The 27,999-nt window shown below is 42.5% G+C and overlaps 1 protein-coding gene across 6 annotated transcripts in view; it reads right to left on the reverse strand.

The window, feature by feature from the left end:
* LOC140196446 (uncharacterized) overlaps nucleotides 1-27,999 on the reverse strand; it is a 79,626-nt gene that overhangs the window by 24,978 nt on the left and 26,649 nt on the right. For 5 of the 6 annotated variants that reach the window (XM_072255680.1, XM_072255681.1, XM_072255685.1 and 2 more), the window contains 3 exons: nucleotides 21,791-21,914; nucleotides 6,497-6,630; nucleotides 4,379-4,645 (listed from right to left, as the gene is read on the reverse strand). In XM_072255680.1, coding sequence (XP_072111781.1) covers nucleotides 4,379-4,625 — 247 coding nt within the window. In that variant the 5' untranslated portion in view covers nucleotides 4,626-4,645; nucleotides 6,497-6,630; nucleotides 21,791-21,914. The remainder of the gene's footprint in view (nucleotides 1-4,378; nucleotides 4,646-6,496; nucleotides 6,631-21,790; nucleotides 21,915-27,999) is intronic. The other variant, XM_072255686.1, reaches the window with a different exon arrangement.

The following is a 27,999-nucleotide window of genomic DNA, read 5'->3' on the forward strand; positions in this document are numbered from 1 at the left end:
CCATTCAGCCCATCAAGTCTGCTCCACCATTTGATCGTGAGCTGATCCAATTCTTTCAGTCATCCCCACTCCCCTGCCTTCTCCCCATACACTTTGATGCCCTGGCTAATCAAGAACCTATCTACCTTTGCCTTAAATGCACCCAATGACTTGGCTTCCACAGCCACTCATGGTGACAAATTCCACAGATTTACCACCCTCTGACTAAAGTAATTTCTCCGCATCTCTATTCTAAATGGATGTCCATCATTCCTGAAGTCGTGTCTTCTTGTCCTAGATTCCCCTACCATGGGGAAATAACTTTGCCATATCTAATCTGTTCAGGCCTTTTAACCTTCGGAATGCTTCTATGAGATTCCCCCTCATTCTCCTGAACTCTAGGGAATACTGCCCAAGAGGTGCCAGACGTTCCTCATACAGTAACCTGGAATCATTCTCGTGAATCTTCTCTGAACCCTCTCCATTGTCAGTATATCCTTTCTAAAATAAGGAGCCCAAAACTGCACATAATACTCCAAGTGTGGTCTCGCAAGTGCCTTATAGAGACTCAACATCACATCCCTGCTTTTATATTCTATACCTCTAGAAATGAATGCCAACATTGCATTCGCCTTCTGCATCACCGACTCAACCTGGAGGTTAACCTTTAAGGTATTCTGCACAAGGACTCCCAAGTCCCTTTGCATCTCTGCATTTTGAATTCTCTCCCCATCTAAATAATAGTTTGCTGGTTTATTTCTTCCACCAAAGTGCATGACCATACACTTTCCAAGATTATGGAATTGTCCCTGAGAAACTCAGAGCCAAGGAAAAAAACAGATTCAGACTGCACCTTCTCAATGGCAGAAGTTTGGATGGTTTACAGCATGGAATGAATGACAGCAACATAATTAGGAAGAATATCATCCTGAGAGTAGGCGGTAGATTCATGTTCCACTAAACCATGGACACACTTCCCATGTACTGGCACACTAATCTTATGTATCAGAGGACAGATGTTGTTCTACAAGCCTCTGAACACTACTACATATAGTCATGCTGGTGGCAAATGGAGTCTACACACAAACTTCCGATAACAGCAGCCTAAACTTAATGACAACTGGATGAATTTCCTCCACAACAACCAGATATTGATACAGAGGAAGCTGAGGCATTGGCCATCATGCTCCGGCCTATGGTTAGGCCACACTTAGATCCCCTCCAGTTGGCCTACCAGCCCTGACTAGGAGTTGAGGATGCCATCATCTACCTGCTGAACTGTGTCTACGCCCACCTGGACAAGACAGCGAGCACTGTGAGGGTCATGTTTTTTGACTTCTCCAGTGTGTTCAACACCATCTGCCCTGCTCTGCTGGGGGAGAAGCTGACAGCGATGCAGGTGGATGCTTTCCTGGTGTCATGGATTCTTGATTACCTGACTGGCAGACCACAGTACGTGTGCTTGCAACACTGTGTGTCTGACAGAGTGATCAGCAGCACTGGGGCTCCACAGGAGACTGTCTTGTCTCCCTTTCTCTTCACCATTTACACCTCGGACTTCAACTACTGCACAGAGTCTTGTCATCTTCAGAAGTTTTCTGATGACTCTGCCATAGTTGGATGCATCAGCAAGGGAGATGAGGCTGAGTACAGGGCTACGGTAGGAAACTTTGTCACATGATGCGAGCAGAATTATCTGCAGCTTAATGTGCAAAAGACTAAGGAGCTGGTGGTAGACCTGAGGAGAGATAAGGCACCGGTGACCCCTGTTTCCATCCAGGGGATCAGTGTGGACATGGTGGAGGATTACAAATACCTGGGGATACATATTGACAATAAACTGGACTGGTCAAAGAACACTGAAGCTGTCTACAAGAAGGGTCAGAGCCGTCTCTATTTCCTGAGGAGACTGAGGTCCTTTAACATCTGCCGGACGATGCTGAGGATGTTCTACGAGTCTGTGGTGGCCAGTGCTATCATGTTTGCTGTTGTGTGCTGGGGCAGCAGGCTGAGGGTGGCAGACACCAACAGAATCAACAAACTCATTCGTAAGGCCAGTGATGTTGTAGGGATGGAACTGGACTCTTTGATGATGGTGTCTGAAAAGAGGATGCTGCCCAAGTTGCATGCCATCTTGGACAATGTCTCCCATCCACTACATAATGTACTGGTTGGGCACAGGAGTACATTCAGCCAGAGACTCATTCCACCGAGATGCAACACAGAGCGTCATAGGAAGTCATTCCTGCCTGTGGCTATCAAACTTTACAACTCCTCCCTTGGAGGGTCAGACACCCTCAGCCAATAGGCTGGTCCTGGACTTATTTCCTGGCATAATTTACATATTACTATTTAATTATTTATGGTGCAACTGTAACGAAAACCAATTTCACCCAGGATCAATAAATTATGACTATGACTATCATGTGCTATACTGCAGTTGGTTCCATGAGCGTGATACTGGAGTTAACCATTCTCACTGTATTAGAAGGTTGGGTTCCAAGCAACATCATGCACAAGGTCGATGCTGGACTCCTCAATATACAAAAGAGCTTATGTGATAAGAGTTAAGTGGGCTGGTAGGCGGAGTATTGAGTAAGAGGAGTTAGGTAAAAGGATACCACTCACTATTATCACTAGCCACAGATTCAGTAATGGCTCCACAATAATGGCCAGCACTTTTCCTTCATGGTTTATGATGGTAAATTCATGTCTTTCCCTGCCAGTTAGTAGGTCCTGCTAGCAATTTTATCTCCCGTTATTATTGAGGAAGCTTCTTAGGGATAGGATTTACTCACATCTGGAAAAACATGGATTTATTAGGGATAGTATGGATTTGTGTGGGGAATATCATGTCTTACAAATTTGATTAGTTTTTTGAGGAGTTGATGGGGACGCTCGGTGAGGGTGGGCCAGAAGTGGCCCACGCTGCAAATCTAACATCCACATCTCAAAATATGTGCATATTCCCAAGCTTCATCCAGACTTATAGGACATTCAGAAATCCACCTTCTGGCAAGGATGAGGAGGTGGATGGCCTCTGCATGGTCTTTAGTAAAGCATTCAGTGAGGTCCTCTGTAGTCAGCTGATCCAGAATATTGAAGCATATGGGATCCAAGGAGACTTGCCAGCTTGAATTCAAAGTTGCTCGATAATAGAAGACAGAGGGTAGTGGTAGAGTGGTGTTATTTTCAGTGATCACTAAAGAATAGTGAACAATGATGTTACACAGGGACCAACAATGGGACCTCTTGTTTGTTGTGTATACAAATGATTTGGGAGAAAATATAGCTGAGCTGGTTCACAAGTTTGCGCACTACATGAAAATTGGCAGTTGTAGATACTGAGGAAAGTTACCAAAGGATGTGGCAAGATATAGAGCAGTTGTACGTTTAGGCAAAGGAAGGGCAAATGGAGTTTAATCTAGATAAGAGTGAGGTTTTGCAAATTGGATTACACAAATGTAAGAGGAAAGTATACAGTGAATGGCAAAACCCTTTGGAGCATTTATGTACAGTGAGATTTTTGGGTGTAAATCCATAGCTCCATGAAAGTGGCAATGCAGCTAGATAGGATGGTAAGGAAGGAAGGCAAACCTTTATCGGTCAGGGCCTTTAGTATAAAAGTTGGGAAGACATGTTGCAGCCATATAAAACTTTGGTTAGGCCACATTTGGGGTATTGTGTGCTGTACTGTTTGCCGCATTACAGGAAGAATGTGGAAGATTTGGAGAGACTTCAAAAGATGTCCACAGAGGCTAGACGAACTTGATTGTTCGAGGCAGACATAAAAGTATATAAAATCATGAGAGGCATAAATAGAACAAACGGACAGAGTCTTTTTCCCAAGGTGAAAATGTCAATACCTGAGAGTATAGATTTAATGTGAGGGGGGATGTTTTAAGGTAATCTGCAAAAAATGCTTTTTTAACAGAGAGTGGTAGGTTCCTGGAATGAGCTGTCAGCAGAAGTGGTGGAAGCAAATGCAAAATCAATGTACAAGAGTGTTTTTCTGATACACATTAGAAACTAAGATTATGATCTTAACGTAAAAGTTTTACAGTCTTAAGATGATCCGGGGGAGAATTTCTGTAGTGATCTTCCATTCATCTACTTTTAATTTCAAGAGAAAAATGATAAAAGCTGAAAAGTTACTTTAAAAGCATTTATTGCATTGTCTCTTCATTATATCTCAAATTTTTGTGAAAGGTTCAGTTTTACAGAGCTATATGGCTGGTTCTATTTCACTTGAACTGTGCAATTTTAAAGTGATTAATTCAGTTCTACAAAGATGATTCAGTTCTATAAGTTCATAACTGATAAAATAAAGTGGCTACTTGAACAATGCCTTTGATATAACAAATACATTGTAGGTTTATTAAGAATTTTCAAAGTCTACCTGGTGGTCCGAAGTTTCCTCTATCTCCTTTAAAACCTCGATCTCCTTTGGGCCCTTGGCAGTGCAAGCAGACACAGTAAGATGGGACCATATCTGTGTTGAAAGGATAGTCTTGGTCTGGAAGGGGACATAGGTTGTACTCAACAATTGAATCAGGAAGTCCACGGCTTGATGGCTGCCCAGTTTCATTTTGAGGGGTACCTTCCACAATTGTGAGCAGAATCAAAACTGCAATTACATTCAGCATTCTTATTCTGGCTCCAAAACCTGTGGATGTGGAGTATTCAGACTGAAAATTACTTACATGTCAATTGAAGGATACCTATGCTATAAAAAATTGCAATACCAATAGACTTATTAAAGCACTACTACAAGTTTAACCAGGATCATTGCAGTGCTTCTCAAGTGATGCATTTTCTCCTTAATGTCTCTGTTGTTTCCTGCACATCAGCCTCCGTATTTCCTTTCATGAACCATCTGCACGCTAATCCATTTTAAACCATTCCACTAAATCAATGCATGATTTTACTTTGCTATCTGAAGAAAGTATGGGCCTATATTTTGTTGTTTACAACTGAACACCATGTCCTACAACTAGCAATCTGACAATAAATGGCTAATTGATTTGCATTTGGCAGTGTTTTCTGACCAAGAAAAATGGAGCAAAACTTCCATAAATTTCCTCCTTTTCTTAATAAAGATTATGAGATAATTTACATCTATTTAGGCAATAATATACCTGTCCATTGGATTCACTGCACTTCTGATGATACAGCATGTCTTAATGTCATATGGAAGAGTCAATACAGATTATATTCTAGAGTAAAATGTAAATACATAAACTTTTGTCTCAGAAATAAGAAAGCTACCTATAGAGATAAAGCAGGTCATAAAATTTAGTTGGCAAAATCTACCGAGCTATATTCCATCTCAGCAAATTGCAAAGGCAGCAAAATGCAATTAAATTTAATTTCATTTATTTTTAGTTTATCCCATAGTAGCACTTCATTCTTCTTCACAACCATCAGAGGATGAATCACCAAATTGACATTATTTTAAGAGACTACATTTCCCATGTTGCTAAAAGAAGTGAGGCATTTACTGATTCTTTTAATTCAGTGAATTTCTGAACATCTTTCAGGTTTCTTAAATTCTTTTGCTTTGGGTTTGTTCCATACTGCTGTAGAATAACTGCTCAGATTCTGGCTGGACTGTATCCTTAATATTTCTTTTAAATCGTCTCCTTCCCAAGGCACTATTCACACTTCCACAGACATGAGGTCCAATAGTAACATCATATTTGTGGCTGGGAATAAGTATGTGACACAATCATATACTTCTACATATTCCTCGTTGAGTTCCAGGTCTATACAATTAAAAAAAAACAGAATGGTCTGTGATCATTCTGAGAGGATGTCAGCAATTCACATAAGCTTTAACAACAGTGCATCAGAAATTCATGATATTGTCAAAATATCATGAAGGGTACATATGAAACACAAGTTAGTATTAAAAATAAAAAGAAACAGAACTAGATAATTATGTTGTTCCATTTTTCAAAAACCTGTTGCATTAAACTCAGATTCTGAACAAAAAAACTTATTGATCTCTTCCTTGAGTATACACAGTAACTGCACCGCTATGGTCCAATTAAGCAAAAAATTCCAAAGTCCCATTATCATTGGGTAAAGAAATCTTATCTGAACAACTTACTGGGCCTGACTATATCAGAGTAAAGAATCCTCTTTACTCTAGTGCAAATCTTTGATTTATTAGCAAATTTAGATGTATTACACTTGGTCCCCTCATCCAATGTACTTTGAACATGCTTATAAACCTCACATCACATTATTCTCAAAAGTCAATTCATGCTTAAGCTTTTAAAACAAGGAAGAATGGTTATTTATTTCAAATAATGTATAGATCATTGAGTTAAAGTTACATAAGCAAAATTTCAAATTGCATATATCAATATAAATTCTTTACATTTTATATCAATTATAACCTCATTGCCTTACATTGGCATGTATAATAAAACATCAGTAAGAAGAATGCAATACAGCATCTAAACTCAGATTTCCTCAGTAAGTAAAACAGGTTAGATACATATTTCCTCACCTGTTGAGGTGCAGATCCCCTGAATTGAAACGTTTGGTTGGATCTGAGATAACGGTGCTTGGTTTTATAGACCCCTTTTCCCAGGTGAACATCATAAATTAATCATTGTTCCCAAACACGCTATTCAGCATGGCCTAGATATGACAATGAGATAGAATTATGGTACTTTTTTGATCTATACTAGAGGAAGTAAGATGATGCGTAATAATCATATCCATTGGGTTCATATTTCCTCCATTGCTCCAAGTTCTTTTGCTTGAGCAAGAGAATAGATTGCTACACACATCTGATATGATCATTTGTTCTGATGTTAATACATTTGGCATTAGATTACAGGTTATTAAGCTTTGCATAAACCATTTTCTGGCTATATCATTAGAAAATACAATTCCCACAGGGAACTCAGTCACCCATTTTCACTGAGATAGACAAGTGGAGACATTGTACAGGAAATGTAGAAGATTTACAGGTAAATTCACATATTATGTGGTTACATTTAATTTCCTCCACTGTGCTAAAGAGTGGATATGCTTTAATACAAATAGAATGAACGGATGGTGACTTCGGCAATTAATTTATCTGTGTGTGTGTGTGTGTGTGTGTGTGTGTGTGTGTGTGAGAGAGAGAGAGAGAGAGAGAGAGAGAAAGAAAAGTGGTTGGTGGACAATGTTTGTGATAAGAATGGTGGTACATATATGGTAAAGCAGGCAGTATTATTAACCAATTATTATTTACTATCAGTGACACTTTAAAGTAAAACAATTAAGGCAGCTGGCCTTTATTCCATGCAAGTGAATAGTCAGGAGTTTCTGTTAATTTAGTGAGCTACACCAGGATAAAATAATCTGCTTAGGTTGCAATTTTTCTCATCTAAGCCTAGAATAATTCATCTTGCTGTAGACTTGATTTGATTGGGTTAATATTCTTTTATCTAGTATAAATGTACAAGCCATTTATTCATTAACATTCTCAAGTACATGATGTTTTTCTGAACTTACCTTAAACTGCCACACCTCCTTCTTCACTAAAGAATTCCATTTAGCTCTATTTCGCTTCCAAGTAAGTTGCTTGTTTTTCTCCAAACAACCTCCCATATGGAATGTGAAAGACAAAAATTCTACGTCCATATCTGGGCAGGTTCTACCTATCATAACCTTACACTCGCAAACAGGATATGAGGAAAAGCTGCTTCTTGTTCAGCAACCTCTCTCACCTCTGAGGCACTGAATGATCTATCAAATCCCAGTTCACAATTCCTCAATATGGACAGTCATTGTCTGCTTCTACCTCTGGCAGAGTATAAGGTTGAAGGTGGGATTCTTCCCACATAGAAAAGAATAAGCACACACAGTGCAGCAGGGTAACCGAATGAGATAATTACATCAGATACAGCACAGTCAAAGCAAGAAACAACCTTCATTCGTTGAAAAATTTTGAAGAATTTCACAGTCAATTAAATACTTTTGTGTAATCACTAATGCAATGTAGAGAGCACAGAACTGAATTTAATTTAACAGCAAAAGATGATAATCCCCCTTTTTGGTGGTAATTGTTAAAGGATAAATATTGTTCAGGCCACCCGGAAAGATACTCTGCTCTTCTTCCAATACCATTAAGATAAACTTGATGATCCAAACAAATGGGCAGATGGGAACACACTTTAACTTCTTATCTGAAAGAAAGCTTTTGGCACATTAGCCTTCATAAATCGATGTATTGAGTATAGAAGATGGGATATTATGTTGAAGTTGTATAAGAGGTTAGCGAGGCCTAATTTGGAGTATTGTATGCAGTTTTAGTCATCAACCTACAGGAAAGATGTAAACGTTGAAAGAGGGCAGAGAAAATTTGCAAGGATGTTTCTGGATTATAAGAAAGATTGAATAGGTTAGGATTGTATTTCTTAATATCATGTGGACTGAGCCAATCATCAGCCTTGCAAATAGACCACTGTGGAGTTAAGAATAATACCCTATTATACACAGTCATATAGTGTATAATTTTATTATATTAATGAGGATCAATTTCTACCAGAAAGTCAATGTAATTAAATTTTAATGCATGGCATCTATTATTTTACATATTAGTATTATTATTTCTTAACTATTACATGATTTTAAATGCACTGAAGAAAATGTTGAAACACAATGGATGATTGTGTGTTACTAACAGGCCAATAATAGTTCTTAAGACCTTATTATGTGTCCTGGAAGCATGTATAATGTGGAGAAAATATGATTTCCCTAAAGCTTTGCTGACCTCCCTGGACTTCTTGGGGCTGTGCTTTGGCATAAAATGTCTTGATGTTGAGGACAGCCACTTCCACCTTACCTCTCGTTCAAGAGTTTGAGGTCATTTTTTTTTAACTTATCATTCAACTATGGGTATTTATAAATCATAAAACAGGTATGTTAACTATTGGTGAGTTTTTCTGATTATAAATACTCAAAAGAGCTATAATTGTCTGGAGTAGGTTTACACTGTCGCTATTATTATAGTAATATTTAATAATATTACATGGTTACTAGTTTCATTGACTCAGTGACCTAATAGAGTGGCTACTGAGTGTATGTTTGTAGTCTACTGCTGCTGTAGCCCATCTACTTCAAGGTCGATATGCTATGCTCTTCTGCACATCACTGTTGTAACGCATGGTCATGTGAGTTATTGTCGCCTTCTTATCAGCTTGAACTAGTCGAGCCATTCTCCTCTGACCTCTCTCATTAGCAAGGCATTTTTGCCCACAGAATTGCCACTCACTGGATTTTTTTTGTTTTTCACACTATTCTCTGTAAATTCTAGAGATTGTTGTGTGTGAAAATCACGGATCGGCAGTTTCCAAGATACTCAAATCATCCTGTCTGGCACCAGCAATCGTTCCACATTCAAAGTCACAGAGATCACATTTCTTCCACATTCTGATGTTTAGTCTGAACAACAATTGAACCTCTTGACCGTGCCTACATGGTTTTTTGCATTGAGTTGCTGATTAGCTATTTGTATTACTGAGCAGGTGTACAGGTGTACCCAATAAAGTGGCCACTGAATATATAGTCTGTATGGGTATTGACTGTATATAAAATGAAAAATCAGCATCATGATGATGTCAGTGTTTAGTGCAATTTTACTCACCTCAAAGTCAGAACGTTATGTAGATAAAGATGCCCCTCACAGACTGGAGATATAGATGGTCAAGCTTTTATTTGATCAATAAAAGCATGCATGTTGATAAGAATCTCCCCAAAAGTGAGAATATACAAAGACAATGCTTAATGATACTGCTATGAACATCAAAACAATAAACTCCAGATGCTGGGCTTACTCAGCCGGTCAGGAGGTATCTGTGGTAAAAGTTAATGTTTCAGATCAAAGACTCTTCATCCTGTCTGACCTGCCTGTACTAACACGTAGTTATTTGAGTTACTGTCGCCTTTTTGTTAGTTTGAACCAGTCTGACAATTCTCCCCTAACCTCTAACAAGGTGTTTTCACTCAAAGAACTGCTGCTCACTGGATGCTTTTTGTTTTTCACACCATTCTCTGTGAACTCTAGAGACTGTCGTGCATGAAAATCCCAGGAAATCAGCAGTTTCTGAGATACTCAAACCACCCAATCTGCCACCGACAATTATTTCACATTCAAAATCACTTCTCTTCCCCATTCTTATGTTTGGTCTGAACATTAACTGAACCTCTTGATCGTGTCTGCATGCTTTTATGCATTGAGTTGCTGATGAGATATTTGAATTAATAAGCAGGTGTACAGGCGTGCCTAATAAAGTGACCAGCGAGCGTATATTAAAATATCTTGACAGGGAAGGTGGGGTTAAACAGGATAAGTGGTGGTTCAGCAATGTCTGATGCACAAGTTTACAGGACTAAATATTGAGGGGCTATAATCCTCACTGGTCTTAAAATACTTATTCACTGAACATCTAGTGCATTCTGCCAAATCAGACATTTTAGTTGATTTTTTATCAAGCCTTCTCTTCTGTATGTCATCTATTTATTTACTATTATATCAATCAGCTGCATATGACAGGCTACCTAGTTTTGCTTTAGTCCACTTGTTATATTAAAATTTACATTAATTGATATTTGTTTTGGTATTTGTGACAACCCCATTCAAAGGAAACTCCTCCAACAATCCCAACTGCACCTGGAGGTGCCTTCAATCCTAATTGTCATGGAAGGCTAGTGAACTTGTCAAGAGATTAGGTTAAAATGTTTGGTGATGTAAAATTATTTTGGTCTGATGGATGCTGTATTTTGAACTAGTAGATTGTACCACTTGGTACAATGTTAGAGCTGTCCTTTATAACAGATGTGTACGTATGTGAATATTTTAAGTTCAGTGAGTATACAATCAGAGTAATGTTGTACAGGTGTAAACATACACTTACTTAGGATACTTCAATGGTCAAATGCTTTTTTTATATACACTAAGCTGAATCTTTTAGATCACTTTTCCTACAGAACTTTCAGCAGTGAGGAAGAAAATAGTTACAACTGATCAACATAGGACATTAAAATGAAGCATCAATGAGCTGCTCATTGGCAGAGGTGCTGGACTGGGCGCAGTCCATATTGCTGCTTGCTACAGGAACGCATCGATTGAAGGCATTGGAGTTGGTGTGCGAAGGCTGTGTGAGGTGCAACTATGGGTGATTGTCTTGGATGTTTCTCTTGTGATCACAAGACCCTGGTGGATTTTGACGATGTAAGAGGCCGCAGGCCTGTTTCTCTTGTTTGATGGCGCAACAGACAGCAGGAAAGCTGTTTTAAAGAGGACTAGGCCACAAGCTGTGGACTTGCCTGCTGCTGCAGTGCAGGAGAAGAGATGCTGGAGGTGGTGTAGCATGGCGTTCATGCTCATTTGGAGGCTATCTCCCCCCACATTGGTTTAGCCCTCCAGTGTTCGGTTGGTGGAATGACAGGCTGGATTGCATATGTATGTTTGACTGCACACTGCCGAGAACTGCACCATCAAATGTTACTCAGGGACTTGGGCTATATATATGTTTTTTTTGCGTGATTGTGTGTGTGTTTACTATTGTGAATGTGCTGTTCATGTTTTGCACCTCGGCCTCAGAAGAACACTGTTTCGATCGGCTGTGTTCATGTATGCTTGAATGATAATTAAACTTGAATTTGATTTGAATGGTACAAGTAGGATCAAAATATGTTTTGAGAGTATTAAGATGAAATTGAACTGAAAATATCCCTGACAAAAATCAAAGTAAAAGGAACTAAGTCTTCTAATCGGGGACCAAAATATAATAGCTCACAAATTAAATTTCACAAGTGCTGTGCTGCATCTTGCCACCTCTGGGCTAATACGATACTGAGCTTCCTAAAACGTGACCCAGCTTTATATCCATGAAGCTTCAGAGAGGGCAAGATCATGCTCTCCTTCAAAAGCAAGAAAACTCACTTGTATCCTATGTTAAGGTTCTCTTCAGATGTACTGCTGGATCAGACTCATTGAAACTTGCAGGGTCATGAGGTCTTGCAGGGTCTGCTACTTTGCTTATTCCTTTCAGGAAGTAATTGACTCTTGCTTGGTAAGAGGATTCATATCTAATAGACATCGTATAGCAGCTCAAGTAAGTAGTCATTTCAAATTCCATTTGTAGCTCATCCAACTTATCATTTCAGATATCTTTAGGTAGCTTATCCAAGTGAACTGTTCACTGAAAACCCAAACAATGAGTTTGAAAGAGTCATAGAAAAGTACGGCAGAGAAACAGGCTCTTCAGCCCATCTAGTCCTTGACAAACCATTTAAGCTGCCTCCTTCCATCGATCTGCACCAGGACATTGCCCTCCATACACTTACCATCCATACTTAAATGTTGAAATCAGGCTTAGGTGAACTACTTGCGCTAGCAGCTCATCCCACACTCTCATGACCCTCAGGGAGAAGAAGTTTCCCCTCAAGTTGCCCTTAAACTTTTCACCTTTCACCCTTAACCCATGACCTCTGGTTGTAGTCCCACCCAACCTCAATGGAAAAAACCTGCTTGCATTTACCCTATCTAAGCCCTTCATAATTTTGTATACCTCTATCAAATCTCCTCTCAGTCTTCTACAAGGAACGAAGTCCTAATCTATTCAATCTTTCCTTATAACTCAGGTCCTCCAGATCCAGCAACATCCTTGTAAATTGTCTCTGTACTCTTTTAACCTTATTTACATCTTTCCTGTAGCTAGGTGACCAAAACTGCACACAATATTCCAAATTAGGCCTAATCATTGTCTTGTACAATGTCTTATAAACAGTTGTTGGTTAATAGTTCGATGACCATCAGGCTCTTGAACAAAAGGGGATAAGTTTACTCATTTAAGAACTCTTTTATCTTGTTATTTCATGCTCATTATTTATTACTATTTATTTACATCTGCATTTGCACACTTTGTTGTCCATTGGTCCTGTTTACAGTTACTGTTTTTCTAAGTATGCCTGCAGTAAAAGAATCTCAGAGTTGTATGTGGTGACAGGTATCGACTCTGATAGTAACTTCTACTTTGAACTTCAATGCAATAAATCTGACAAGGTGAGGCAAGATGGTGTACAGTGCGTGCGCATTCCAAGGGCCACTGGGGCCCACTGAAGTGATCCCAAAGAAAGAAGATTCCGCATTTATATTCCACACTGCATGTTATCAGGATATTTCAAACAAAGAAAGTGAAATCATGGAAATAATGTAGTTTGGACTATAGAAGGAAAACCATGTTCTAATGAAACTTAGCAACTTTTTTACCACACCTTTAGGATATTCACAAGTGCAAATAAAATATTTGTGAAGGGTTGTTATCAACAGCCCAGAAGTTATGATTAGAGCCTCTGCCACCTCTTACCTGTCCATCTTGATGTCTTGAAAATGTTCCAGCTGGTAATGATAATCTCATTTTATTTGTACATTTCTATCTTTGTTCTTAATTTATCCCATTGTGACGGCCCGCACACGTGGGACTCGAACCGCCATCGGGAGCCATGGGAAGACGCGCGGTAGCGCGTTTGAAACTACCCGCTTGGGGCAGACCTTCCGGGGACAGTGACGTCACGTCCGCCCCGTGGGTCACAGGGGCCCATGGGAGGGGAGATTTAAGCGCGCGATTTTGAATCAGTAAAGGCATTCTGAGTTCAGTTCTCTCTGCCTCCATGGGTTCATTTGCGTGCGACTACATTGGTCACCCTGGTGTTGCAGATGGCATCTGGAGCCGGTGACTCAGTGACCAGCCATGGGTTCGAGCAACTCGCACAGCGCAGTCTCTCTGAAGCTCCCGACTTTTTGGGCCACTTTTTCAACTTTTTCGAGCAGGCTGAGGCCCAGTTCAGAGACATTACAGCCGACGCCATGCGGTACTACTATGTGGTCAGCACGCTCGACCAGGAGACGGCAGACCGGATCATCGACCTCCTACGCCAGCCACCAACGGAGGACAGGTACACTAAGCTTAAGGCGCTACTGATCTGTACCTTCGGACTCTTGCGCAGCTCCTACACATGGACGGCCTGGGCGACCGCATGCCATCCAAGCTCATGAATGATATGCTGGCGCTCATGGATGGCCATAAGCCGTGCCTTTTATTTGAACAGTTGTTCCTCGAGTAAATGCCAGAGGACATTCGCCTCCTCCTCGCGAGTGTGGATTTCAGTGACCCATGTGGGGTTGCGGCTGAAGCAGATTTCCTTTGGCAGAGCAAGCAACGTGGAGCAGCCTCCGTTGGCCTAGCCATGATCACGTGCCCCAAAGCACAGGCCCCGCAACCGAAGCCGTCGAGACCCACGGGGGAAAAAGACGAAAGTTCGGAACAATGGTGTTTCTATCACCAAAGATGGGGCTCAGGCGTGTGCCGCTGCCGTCCACCATGTGCTTTTCCAGGAAACGCTGGGGCCAGCTGTTGCTAATGGCTACAGCGGCTGGCCACCGAGACAGCCTCTTTTACCTCTGGGAACACTCCAGGCGGTGCTTCCTGGTAGACACCGGGGCCAAAGTCAGCATACTCCTCCCTGCCCCCCAAGAACATGGACTCTCGTAACGCGGTTCCAGGCCCCGAACTCACCGCTGCAAACAGTACCAGTATTCGGACGTACAGCCTGCGAACTATCTCACTGCATTTCGGGTCCAGCTATTTCACTTGGACTTTCACGTTGGCAGCAGTGTCACAGCCACTACTAGGGGCAAATTTCCTACGAGCCAACTGCCTCCTGGTCGACCTAAAAGGCCGGCGTTTGGTCCACGCCGAGACATTCCAGACTTTCCAGCTCAGAGAAGCCAAGCTACCGGCCCTCCACCTGGATTCCGTGACCCTCTCGGGTATCGAATTTGCCAGGGTGTTGGCAGAATTCCCCTCCATAGTCACCCCGCAGTTCTCCATGGCCGACCCCAAGCATGGCGTGCAGCACCACGTCTCCACGCAAGGACTGCCGCTGCACGCCCGAGCTCTCAGGCTCCCACCCAACAAGTTCCACCTCTCCAAGGAGGAGTTCCGTAAGTTGGTGGAGATGGGAATCATACGCCGCTCAGACAGCCCGTGGGCATCCCCGCTGCACATGGTGCCCAAGTCCACAGGAAGATGGAGGCCCTGCGGAGACTACAGAAGGCTCAACGACGCCACAACCAGCGACAGATACCCAGTACCCCACATCCAGGGCTTCACGGCAAACCTGCACGGAGCGACCAACTTCTCGAAAATCGACCTGCTCAGGGGATACCATCAGATCCCAGTGCACCCCGCCGACGTGCCCAAGACAGCCCTCATCACCCCGTTCGGCTTGTTCGAATTCCTGAGGATGCCTTTCGGTCTCAAGAATGCAGCCCAAACTTTCCAAAGGCTCATAGACTCAGTAGGTCGCGGCTTGGATTTCATTTTCATTTACTTGGACAATATCCTGGTGACCAGCAGTTCACATCAAGAGCACGTGGCACATCTGCGCCAGCTCTGCCAACGCCTGAGTGATCAAGGACTGGTAATCAATCCAGCGAAGTGCCAGTTCGGGCTGACGGAGAGCGACTTCTTGGGCCACTGAGTCAACCGACATGGCGCAGTTCCCCTACTGGACAAGGTCCAGGCCATCTGCCCAAGCCCAGCACGGTCAAGGGCCTGCAGGAGTGCGTAGGGATGATCAACTTTTATCATTGGTTTGTGCCTGCGGTGGCACGCATCATGAGACCCTTGTTCATCCTGATGGCCGGCAAGGCCAAAGAAGTGGCATAGGACGCGGAGTCCACAGAGGCGTTCGAGCAGGCCAAGGAGGCGCTGGCAAAGGCGGCCTTCCTAGTGTACCTGAGAGTCAATGTACCCACGGCACCCACAGTCACAGACCCGGCAGTCGGCGCAGTCCTGCAGCAGTTCGTCGAGGACCAGTGGCGACCACTCGCTTTCTTCAGCCAGCACCTACGGCCACCATAGGTGAAGTACAGCAATTTCGACAGAGAGTTGCTTGCGCCCTAACTGGCTGTCCAGCATTTCCGGTACTTCCTCGAGGGAAGGGAGTTCACCTTGTAAACGGACCACAAGCCCCTCACCTTCGCACTGGCCAAGGTATCGGACTCATGGTCGGCTCGGCAGCATAGGCACCTGCCCTTTATTTCAGAATTCACCACAGATGTCCGCCACATTGCAGGGAAGAACAACGTCGTCGCCGACACACTGTCTCGTCCCTGCCTCCACCGTGTAGGCACATTGTCCTCAGGAAGAGACTACGCAGCACTGGCGGAAGCACAACGGTCGGACATCTATATCCTGGCTTACCACATCGCCGTTTTGGGGCTCCAGTTAGAGGACGTCTCCATCGGCCTGGCAGCAGATCGACTCCTGTACAACATGCCTACTGGCAAACCCTGACCCGTAGTACCAGCAGCATGGAGGCGCCGGGTGTTCGACACGCTGCAGGACCTGGCCCACCTGTCCATCCGGGCGCCCATCAAGATGGTAGCCGACAGATTCATCTGGCATGGTTTGCGCAAACAGGTCGGATACTGGGCGAGGACCTGCGTACACTGCCAGACCACCAAAGTCCAGCGGCACATGAAGTCTCCCCTCCAGCAGTTCCAGCCGACGCACAGGAGGTTCCAACACATCCACATGGACATCATCGGCCCCCTGCCAGTCTCCCGGGGCACCAGGTATATCTTTACCATGGTAGACAGGTTCACCAGATGGCCGGAAGCCGTACCACTCGCAGACACATCCACTGAGTCCCGCACCAGGACGCTCATTGCAAACTGGATCACCAGGTTCAGCCTCCCAACAGACATCACCTCCAACAGAGGGGCGCAGTTCATGTCTGGTTTGTGGACAGCACTGGCGCAGCTCCTGGGCACCCAGCTGCATCATACCACAGCATACCATCCCCAGTCCAACGGTTTGGTAGACCGTTTCCACCGGCACTTCAAGTCAGCCCTGATGGCGTGCCTCAGGGGCCCCAACTGAACAGATGAGCTTCCTTGGGTCCTACTGGGCACTGCACAGCCCCCAAGGAAGACTTGGACATCTCCTTGGCGGAATTGGTCTACGGCACCCCCCTGACGGTCCCAGGCATTCGTACCAGAGGCCCGAGGTTCGGAAGAAACTCCAGCAGCGGTGCTAACGAGGCTGCGGGACAAGGTAGGGACCCTGGCACCGGTCCCAATCTCCAGGCATGGTCCCACGCCATCCTTCACCCCTAAAGACCTCTGAGACTGAGAGTACTTTTTTATTCACAGGGGCATGCACAGGTCACCTCTACAGTGGCCGTACGAGGGGCCCTTCAAGGTGATCCGGCACAACGGAACCACGTGTGTCGTGGAGGTGGGTGGCCGGGAAGAGACTTTTACAGTGGATCGTCTCAAACCGGAATTGGACGTTGAGCAACCAGTGAGGGTACCTGCACCGCGCCAGCAAGGCCGACCACCCAGGCAAGCTACACAGACTGGGGGCTTCACTCCCCCGATGGGCGTTTCTGGGGGGAGGGCGGGTGGCGGCCTGCACACACGGGACTCAAACCGCCATCAGGAGCCGTGGGCAGACACGTGGTAGCGCGTTTGAAACTACTCGCTCGGGGCGGACCTTCCAGGGACAGTGACGCCACGTCTGCCCCGCAGGGGCCCACGGGAGGGGAGATTTAAGTGCGCGATTTTGAATCAGTAAAGGCATTCTGAGTTCAGCTCTCTCTGCCTCCATGTGTTCCTTTAGTAGCACGTTTGCGCGTAACTACACCATTTATATAACCATCTTAACCAATCTATCCACTGATTCATTTGAGAAAATTTTACAATATACTAATTTCTTTCCCCTAATTAGATCTACCTATAAGTGTCCCTCTTCATCAATAGATTATTTCAGGCAGTCTTATTTTGGAGTCTATAAATCCAAATTATATGGATCAATTAAACAAGTAAAGTTGACATTTTAATTAGGTCATTGATATTTCAATAATTGCAGAATATTTTCTTAATCTTAGGAAGATTTTATATATTGATATCCAAACAGCAAGCCACATTTAACATTCTTAATATATGCTATGCTCAAACACAACTAGAATTATGTTTCATGACGAAGGGTCTCGGCCCGAAACGTCAACCGTACCTCTTCCTATAGATGTTGCCTGGTCTGCTGCGTTCACCAGCATTTTTTGTGTGTGTTGCTGGAATTTCCAGCATCTGCGGATTTCCTCATGATTATGGTTCATGTATTGGGCAGAATTATATTCAACATTACTCACCTTAATCTGGTTAAATATTCAGCTGGAGACCACATCTCAATCAAATATTCAAAAGACATCATGCTCAGTATTCCTAAAAGGGCCTGTATTTAGAAAGTATCTTTGAAACACTGGCCTAGAATATGCAGTCAGTAGCCCAACTTGTGACTAGGAGAACATTCTACTTACCTTGCAGTTTTTCCACTGAGAATTTTTTTGAGAAAAGCCACGTCTAGTAGTTGCGTCAAGACATTGCATTGTTACAGGACCATCCTGTGACAGATACTATCATAAATGGGGAGGATGGGAGTCTAGTACAACTCTCAACACAAAGAGTTTGAAACGTATATTTCTGCCAAAGCTGTCGGAAGTACAGGTGTCCCCCGTTTTTTGAACGTTCGCTTTAGGAAACCTCGCTGTTATGAAAGACCCTGTTTTCGCTTTCAGAAGGTGTTTTCACTGTTACGAAAAAAATCAGCGCGCGATAAAAAATCAGCGCACAAAAAAAATCAGAGCGCGATAAAAGGCAGCGCGCGCCCCGAGCAGCCACTCTCCCCTGGATTTGGAACTGCATACTCGCCGGCATTGCTTAAACACGTGCCTGTGAGCAGTCGTTTGCAAGATGAGTTCTGAGGTATTGGAAAAGCCTAAAAGAGCTCCTAAGTGTGTTACACTTAGAGACATAATTAAGCGTTTCGATTGTGGTGAACGAAGTAAGGACAAAGCGAGTTTGGCTTGTGGAAGTTGACAAAGATGATGTTGAAGAGGTTTTGGCATCCCATGACCAAGATCTGATAGGTGAAGAGCTGATGCAATTGGAAGAAAAAAGGATAACAATCGAAACTGAATACAGTAGCGAACTGAAAGTGAAGCAACTGCGTCAGATTTTCGCTGCAATGATAAAGTACGACATTAATTTTGAAAGGGTACGTAGGTTTAGAGGATATTTGCAAGATGGTTTGAGTCCTTACAAAGAACTGTGTGATAGAAAAATGCGCGAGGCTCAGCCACAGCAGATGACGAACCTCAACCTCCGACATCGAGGCGGGCAGATGAGTTGCCTGCTCTAATGGAAACAGACGACGAGATGACACCCCAGTGTCCCACCACCCCACCCCCAGGCCACGGACAGATACCGATACCGATTTGCAGAGAATGCAGCAGTAGCCGGGAGGCACACAGCACATCTTTAAAAAAAAAGCCGAAATAAACATGTTAATTAATTAGGTGCCGCCCGACACGTAATTGTTGGCCCAGATCCGAGACGACGCAATCGGAAATCGGCACTAATCTGGACCGACAATTACATGCTGGGCGGCACCTAATTAACTAGCATGTTTGTTTCGGCTTTTTTCTTAAAGATGTGCTGTGTGCCTCCCGGCTACCGCTGGACCCCTGCATGCTTTGCGGTTCGGTATCGGTTGGTGGCCTGGAGGGCGGGGCCACTGCACCACCCCAATCTGCGACGACTCAGCCTAACACACCATCATCAGTGTGCTCGGCGCTGTCCTGATTCCGGTAAGTGATACTACACTGCACATACATTATTTCTACTTTATATAGGCTGTGTATTTTTACGTGTTATTTGGTATGATTTGGCAGCTTCATAGCTTAAAGGTTACTGGAAAGCGCTTGCACCGTGTTTTTGCCAACAGCGCTTGCGTGAGATTTTCTGCCGAGAGCGCTTGCGTGAGATTTTCGCTACGGAGAACAATGCAGTAATGATTGTGGAAAAGTATTTCTACTTTATATAGGCTGTGTATTTATCATATCATTCCTGCTTTTACTATATGTTACTGTTATTTTAGGTTTTATGTGTTATTTGTCATGATTTGGTAGGTTATTTTTGGGTCTGCAAACACTCACAAAATTTTCCCATATAAATAAATGGTAATTGCTTCTTCGCTTTACGACATTTCAGCTTATGAACCATTTCATAGGAATGTTCTACCTTCGGATGGCGGGGGAAACCTGTATTCAAAAGCTATCCAAATTATATTAAAAATTGAAAATAGAAAAAAATCTTTTAGATAAATAAATATAACAAATTAAAAAAGTCTTAGTAGCTGTTCTCTTTCATTGAAATTGATGGAAAAGGCCATAATCATAATTTTGAGAAACCATGCAAACAACCTTAATGATAGAAAATCAGTGCAGTTTCACACTCCCAAGTTGGACTTCATAAATATCAAATTGTACTTGTGCAAAAATATCATGAACAAGTAATGCAACTTTTAGACCTCAGCATTCTCAAGGACGTTCTGAATTAAATTCCCAGCTAAATGCTCACTATCTGGTTTGAACACAGACTACGAATTGTTCTGTCACTTAAACAAGAAGGAAGATGTGTTTTGTAAAAATACAAGATGTCAGCCAACACTTTAAAGAAATTGATTGTATAATGTAAGTTGCAAGTAAATAAGAAGGTCAGTGGTACTGTCATTAATTTTAAAGGTCCTGATGGGTTTCTCTTGCCTCCCCCAATATGAAATGCCAATACCTATCCTGATGAGTAGTTTTTCATCGTTTGTGGCAGAGTAACTCAGAGGCAGCATTTTGGGAGCTTGGATTTAGGTGAACAGGCTAGCTTGGAGATCAGTGAATAGTGATGGTGGAGTTTGGACAAAGAAGAAGAGGGATGACCAGAGAATAACAGTAAACAACTTAAACTTTCAGAAATTCTAGTCCAGAGCTAAGAAAGTAACACTTGATTTATCCAGGAGTATCTGGGAAGACCAAGAAGACAGAAGAGATAGCATATCCCCATAGCTATCCATTTGATCTGCAGAAACTGGGGGGAATCGAAAGAGAAGTTGTTGAGGGTAAAACAGTAAATACTATTTAAAATCTCAGTGTTAAAACAGTATCTCCAGCTGATAATGCATTGAAACAGGCTCTTTGACCCACCTATCCTTGCCAATCAAAGACCCCACCAGGCTCATCCCATTTGTCTACTGGTGGCCTACTTCCCTTAAAAACCCTTCAAAACGTCAAAATCACCTGCTCACCTAAATCCAATCTCCCAGAATTCTGCTTCTGATTCACTCTGCCATGATAATTCTGCATATCCTGACAGGCTTCCCCGCCTTCCCCAATATGAAATACCAATTCCTAACCTGATGTGTAGTTTTTTATTGATTCTATTGTATTTCTTTGTCCTATTGTGAATACCTGCAAGAAAATGAATCCCAGCGTAGTATATGGTGACATATACTTATTGTATTTTATTCAGAGATACAGTGTGAACAGGCCCTTCCAATTTAGCAGCCCACCTATTTAACCCTGGCCCAATCACAGGACAACTTATAATGATCAAATTAACCTACTAACCAGTACGTCTTTCAAAGGTGGGAGGAAACCGAGCACCTGAAGGAAACCCACACCCTCAACGGAAGGACATACAAACTCCTTATAGATGGTGTCAGAATTGAACTCTGAACTCTGAGCTGTAATACTGTTGTGCTAACTACAGTAAATGTACTTTGAACTTTGAAACCACACGACGTAATGCTGCCACTATGATCCCTGGCAGTGTATTCCAGCCTCTAAACATACATGCGTAAAAGATTCTCCTTTTGTCATTTTTGCTTTATTTGCTAATTACCTTCAACCTATAGTATTTCCTCTGGATCCTGACCTTCTGAAAATGGGAAGATTCCCACTTTCATTTTCTTTCCTTCAACCTCCTCTATTCAAAAGGGAACAGCACCAGCTTCTGCATATTATCCCTGAAATGAACACAATACATAAGTTAGATAAGAACAAGAATAGGTATAGCAGTAAACCATTGAGCCTGATTCATTATTAATCAAGATCATGGCAAATCATCTACCTCAGCACCAATTTCCAGCTCTATCCAAATATCCCTTTAGTATCAAAACATGTTTTCATCTCAGTTGTACTCTTTCAAACTTAGAAATAAGACATTTAGTTCCCTCAGCCGAACTGTTGATACAGATTGTGAATAGCTGGGGCATAAGCACTGATCCCTGCAGTGCCCCACAAATCACAAATAGACAGACAGAGAATGATCAATTTATTCATACTCTTTACTTTCTCTCTGATATCTGGATCTCAATTCCATGTATTCTAACCTTGTTTACCTATTTCCTGTGTAGGACTTTGTCAAAAGACTATGAAAACCTTAAAAACATCACAGCCACAGGTCCTCCCTTACTGATTCTATTACTCACATCCTCAAGAAACTATAGCAAAACACAAAATGCCAGAGGAAGTCAGTAGATCAGGCAGCACCAATGGAAAAGAGTAAACAGTCGATGTTTTGGGCAAAGCCCTTCATCAAGACTGGGAGGGATGGGGGAAGGAGTCAGACTAAGAAGGTGGAGGGGGTAGAGTAAAAAGTATAAGATGGCAGGTAATAATTGAGAATAGGAGAGGGGAGAGGTGAAGTAAAGAGCTGGGAAGTTGATTGGTGAAAGAGATAAAAGGGCTGGAGAAGGGGGAATCTGATAGGAGAGGACAGAAGAATATGGAAGAAAGGGAAGGGGAGGGGGGAGAACCAGAGAGAAGTGATGGGCAGGTAAGAAGATAAGGTGTGAGAGGGAAACAGGAATGGGGAATGGTGAAGGAGACGAGGGGAGGCAATTACCAGAAGTTCAAGAAATCGATGTTTATAGAATTAGGTTGGCAGACAGAACAAAGATGCTTGACGAAACAGTCTCCCAATCTACACTGGGTCTCACCAATATACCGGGAGCACCAGATACAGTAGATGATCCCAATAGACTCACAGGTGAAGTGTTGCCTCACCTGGAAGGACTGTGTGGGGCCCTGAATAGTAGTGAGGGAGGAGGTGTTGAGGCAGATTAGACCACATCTGGAGTATTGTGTACAGTTCAGTTCACCACACTAAAGGAAAGGTGTAATTGTTCTGGAGACGATGCAGAGAAGATTCACTAAGATGTTGCCTGTATGGGTGCATTACAATTATAAGGAAAAATGAGTGAAGAGTTCTGAGAGATGACCTGAGAAAGTTATATAAAATTACAAATCTGATAAATAGGGCAAATAGTAATTGTTTTTCTCCCAAGACGGAGGTACCTAACAAAAGAGGACACTGGTTTAAGTTGAGAGGAAGTGGTTTAGAGGTGATCTGAGACATTGGTTGTTCACACAAAGGGTGGTTAGCATCTGAATGTGCTGTCTTCAAGAGCAGGTGGAGGCAGACACTCACAACATACACAAAGCATCTAGACAAGTATTTGAATCATCAAGGCACAGAAGATTACTGACTTTTCGGCACAACATTGGGGGTTAAAGGGCCTGTTCCTGTGCTGTACTGTTCTATGATGACTGAATGGCTTGCTTCTGTAATTTTTTTACCCTATGCTCAGCTTTACTCATGTTTGAAGTTTCACAAACATTCTTCCAAACATTAAAATAACTCCTATACTATACACACATACTGTACTTTTGATGGAAAACATGTGATGTGCTATAATTTACAGGGAAATCATGACAGTATCCTGTGCTTGCAATACTAATATGATGCCAGCATTACCATTCTGGACTTAGTCACATCATTTGTCGTCCTGACCGCTGGTGCTTTCTGTGAAAAGTTTGCCTGTCTCCTTGTCAACACATGAGTTTCTTCTGGCGCTCTGGTTTCCTCCGCGATCCCAAAAGATTGGATAATTTTCCACTGTGAAATGCTTCTAATGTGTAGATGAGTGGTAGAATCTGTGAGGTGAGACAGGGACAGTTGATGGGAATGTGGGAAAATAAAATGGGTTGAAGCAGGATTAGTATAAAAAGGAGCGCTTGATGGTTGAAATGACTTGTTTGGGAATGAAATGAAGAGTACAAAAATAAGTTACAAGGATGGTGGCAGAAATTTAAAGTTGCACATTCAGAAAAAGGTAATTAAGTCTTTCTTGTCTTGGACTAGAGGAACAATGTTGAAAGATTAGAGAACAAATGTTTTCCTAGATCAGAATAAGCAACACTATGATTCATGAGTATATGACAGTCAGTAGGAAATCAAACAGGAATGTAGAAACAACCTTCACCCAGAGCAGTGAGATGTGAAATTTGCTACTAAGGGGAATTAGATGCATTTAAGGGGAGACTTTATAAGCAGATGAAGAATTTGTAGAAAGAGTTAGATAAAGAAGTCAGCGGTTTGAATGAATTATAAATGTTATCATCAATAACACAGGTCAGATGGCCATTGTTTGTTAAACATTTAACATGTTTCTGTGAATTCAGCAATGTATGCAGCTAGTATTGAAATAGGCATTATACTCGAGGCCAAGAAATTAGATAATGTACCACCTTAAAAAACAAGCCCTCCAATTTTGAATTTCACAGGAATAGATCAAAGATTTCAGGTTGAATATAACTACCATATGTCGTAAAATTTATTATCTTGTGGCAGCAGCATATTGCAATACATAGTATTAACAAAACTATAAATTACAATAAGAAATATATATGTAAAAATTAAATTAAGTAGTGCACAAAGAGAACAAAAAAAATTGAGGTAATATACATGGGTTCATTTTCCATTCAGAAATCTGATGGTGGAGGGGAAGAAGCTGTTCCTAAAATGTTGAGTGTGTGCCTTCAGGCTCCTGCTCCTCCTCCTTGATAGTAGCAATGAGAAGAGGGCATGTCCTGGGTGACGGGAGTCTTTAATGATGGATGCCACCTTTTGAAGGCATTTTTGAAGATGTCCTTGATGCTGGGGAGGCCAGTGCCCATGATGAAACTGGCAGAGTTTGCAATTTTCTGCAGCTTTTTCCAATTCTGTGCATTCATCCCTCTATACCAGATGATGATGCAACCAGTTGGAATGCTATGCATGGTACATCTGCAGAAGGGAGGGAGGAGAAGATGGCGGCGCAATGCAGCACACGTGGCCGTTCCGAATGAATATCGATATGTGTAACTAGAGGTGTCGTGCACAATCTGGATTTGATGGGGACAGCCATGAAGTGCAGAGGAACATCTGGAGAAACTTCTGAAATGCCTGCTTCGCTGCCACTGCTACTGCTACTGTGCAATCGAGAATCTCTGGAGACGAAGGCCCCAAATCCTCAGCTTTGTGTATCGCCTGTTGCAGGGGCCGGGGTCGAAACGCTTGGCAGAGATGGTGCTCGGTGCATCAGTGTCGAATAGGTGGTCGGAGGCTCGGAGTTTCTCGGATGGACTCGGAGTCAGACTGTGGTCGGATGCTTCCGGGATGCTGCACTGGCAAGTTGGCGGCGCTAGAGGCTCACCGACTGCGTGAGATGATGGGACTTTCGAGAGACTCTGAGATTTTTACTGTGCCATGGTCTGTTCTTATCAAATTATGGTATTGCTTTGCACTGTTGTAACTATATGCTATAATTATGTGGTTTTTGTTAGTTTTTAAGTCAGTTTGTCATGTGTTTTTGTATCATTCTGAAAAAACATTTTCATCATTTCTTAATGCATGCATTACTAAATGACAATAAAAGAGGACTGCGTGTCCTTATAATCATAATTTGCTAGAGTCTTTGGCGGCATACCAAGTCTCCTCAAACTCGTAACAAAATATAGCTGTAGTAATGCCTTCTGGTAATTGCATCAATATGTTGGAGCCAGGGTAGATCTTCAAAGATATTGTCACCAACGAACTTGAAGCTGCTTACCCTTTCCATTGCTGATCACTCAATGAGGACTGATGTGCATTCCCTCAACTTCCCCTTCCTGAAGTCCACAATCAATTTCATGGTCTTACTGACATTGAGTGCAAAGTCATTATTGTGATACCACCCAGCCAACTGATCTTATCACAATCCTGTAGGCCTCTCATCATCATCTGAAATTGTGCCAACAGTAGTTGTGTCATCAGCAAATTTATAGATGCCATTTGATCTGTGCCTCGCTACACAGTTATGGTTATAGAGAGAGTAGAACAGTGAGCTAAGTATGATTCCTTGAGGTGCACCAGTGTTGATTATCAGAGTGGAGGAGAGGAGGAGATGTTAATTTCAACTCGCACTGGCTGTGGTCTCCTGATGAGGAAATCAAGGATCCAGTTGCAGAGGGAGGTACAGAGGCCCAGGTTTTTGAGCTTGTTAATTAGTACTGTAGACATGGTGGTGTTGGATGCTGAGCTGTAATCCAAAACAGCCTGATGTAGGTATTGCTGTTAACCAGGTGATCCAAGACCGAATGGAGCGCCAGTGAGATTGCACTCGCTGTAGATCTATTGTGACAATAGGCAAATTGCAGCGGATCCAGGTTCTTGCTTAGGTATAAGTTGATTCTGGCAATGACCACTCTCACAAAGCACTTCATCACAGTAGATGTGAATACAACTGTTGAGGCTACCTTACTCTTCTAGGGTACTGGTATGATTGTTGCCCTTTTGAAGCAGATAGGAACCTCAGACTGCAGCAGCGAGAGATTGAAGATGTCTTTGAACACTCTAGCCAGTTGGCTGGCATAGTTTTTCAGTTCCCTACCAGGTACACTCTCAGGGTCTGATGCCTTTCAAGGATTTACCGTCTCAAAAGATGTTACTGTATGTTTTTTAACTTCAAAATATTAAACTATTTCAAAGGAAGACACGGGAGTCCAAAATGTGAGTCTAACTTTGAATTTACTTTAGGTGAGGCATGCATGTAGATCGTGATAGAGTCATGGTGTATGCAATTCATGTATTTATACAGAAACTTGTAATAAATTATTTAAATGAACAAGAATGCTTTATTGATCAATTTACAGTCTTATTCCAATATTACTTAAATATTAAATACACAACTCACCTTCCTGCTTAGCTACAAACTCCAACTCATGAGAGAATGAATCTCAACTGTATACACAGTACACTATATAATACAACCACTATATACAGACATCCACAATACAGTAAAATTTAAATTGTCCCATTAAGGCCTAAAGAATTAATCACTATGGAGGATTTTTTACTCTTGGTTGATAATGTCTTTCCTGACAAAGGAGGTCACTCTGCTTGGCAGGTGAGACTTGTGGCTGTGAAAACAATCTCAGTGGTTGTAGGAGTTGATTCTGACACTGCAGGATGTGGTTCTGACAACTCTAGATATCCTTATTCTTATTATTTTTTCTTCTTCTAGTTTGGGCATTTTGATCTTGTGAAGATGCATTTAATTCACTGGAGTATTCTCTTATTAATCCTTCTATTGCTCTCTTTATGATCAGCTCTCTCCTCTTGGCTTTTTCTCCACAACAGTATCTGACAAATCTTCTTTTCATATCTCCATTGACTCTTTTCTTTTTGGCCTTCCATTCCGCCAGCTGGGCTTTGATCTTTGCATCTACTTTTACAAACAACTTTTTGTCTCCCACTTGAAGTTAATGGAATCACTTTAATGCACACAGAGTAGATTCTGTTTTTTAACACTCACAAAAGCCGAATGCTTGCAACTTTCCTGAAGCTCCTTCCACCCTGTTGCAGCCTAAAGCCATAAGACCATAAGATATAGGAGCAGAATTAGGCCATTTGGCCCATCAGGTCTGCTCTGCCATTTCATCAAGGCTGATCCAATTTTCCTCTCAGTCTCAATCTCCTGCTTTCTACCCGTATCCTTTCTGCCTTAACCAATCAAGAATCTATCAACCTTTATCTGAAATATACATAAAGATAGCCTCCATAGCTGCCTGTGGCAGCGAATTCCATAGGTTCACCACTCTCTGGTGATAGAAATGCCTCCTCATCGCCATTCTAAAAGGATGCCCCTCTATTCTGAAGCTGTGTCCTCTGGTCTTAGACTCTCCCATATTGGAAACATCCTCTCCAAATCCACTCCATCGAGGCCTTTCACCATTCAATTGGTTTCA

Source organism: Mobula birostris, chromosome 4 (assembly GCF_030028105.1).
Source record: "Mobula birostris isolate sMobBir1 chromosome 4, sMobBir1.hap1, whole genome shotgun sequence".
Taxonomy (NCBI): Eukaryota; Metazoa; Chordata; class Chondrichthyes; order Myliobatiformes; family Myliobatidae; genus Mobula; species Mobula birostris.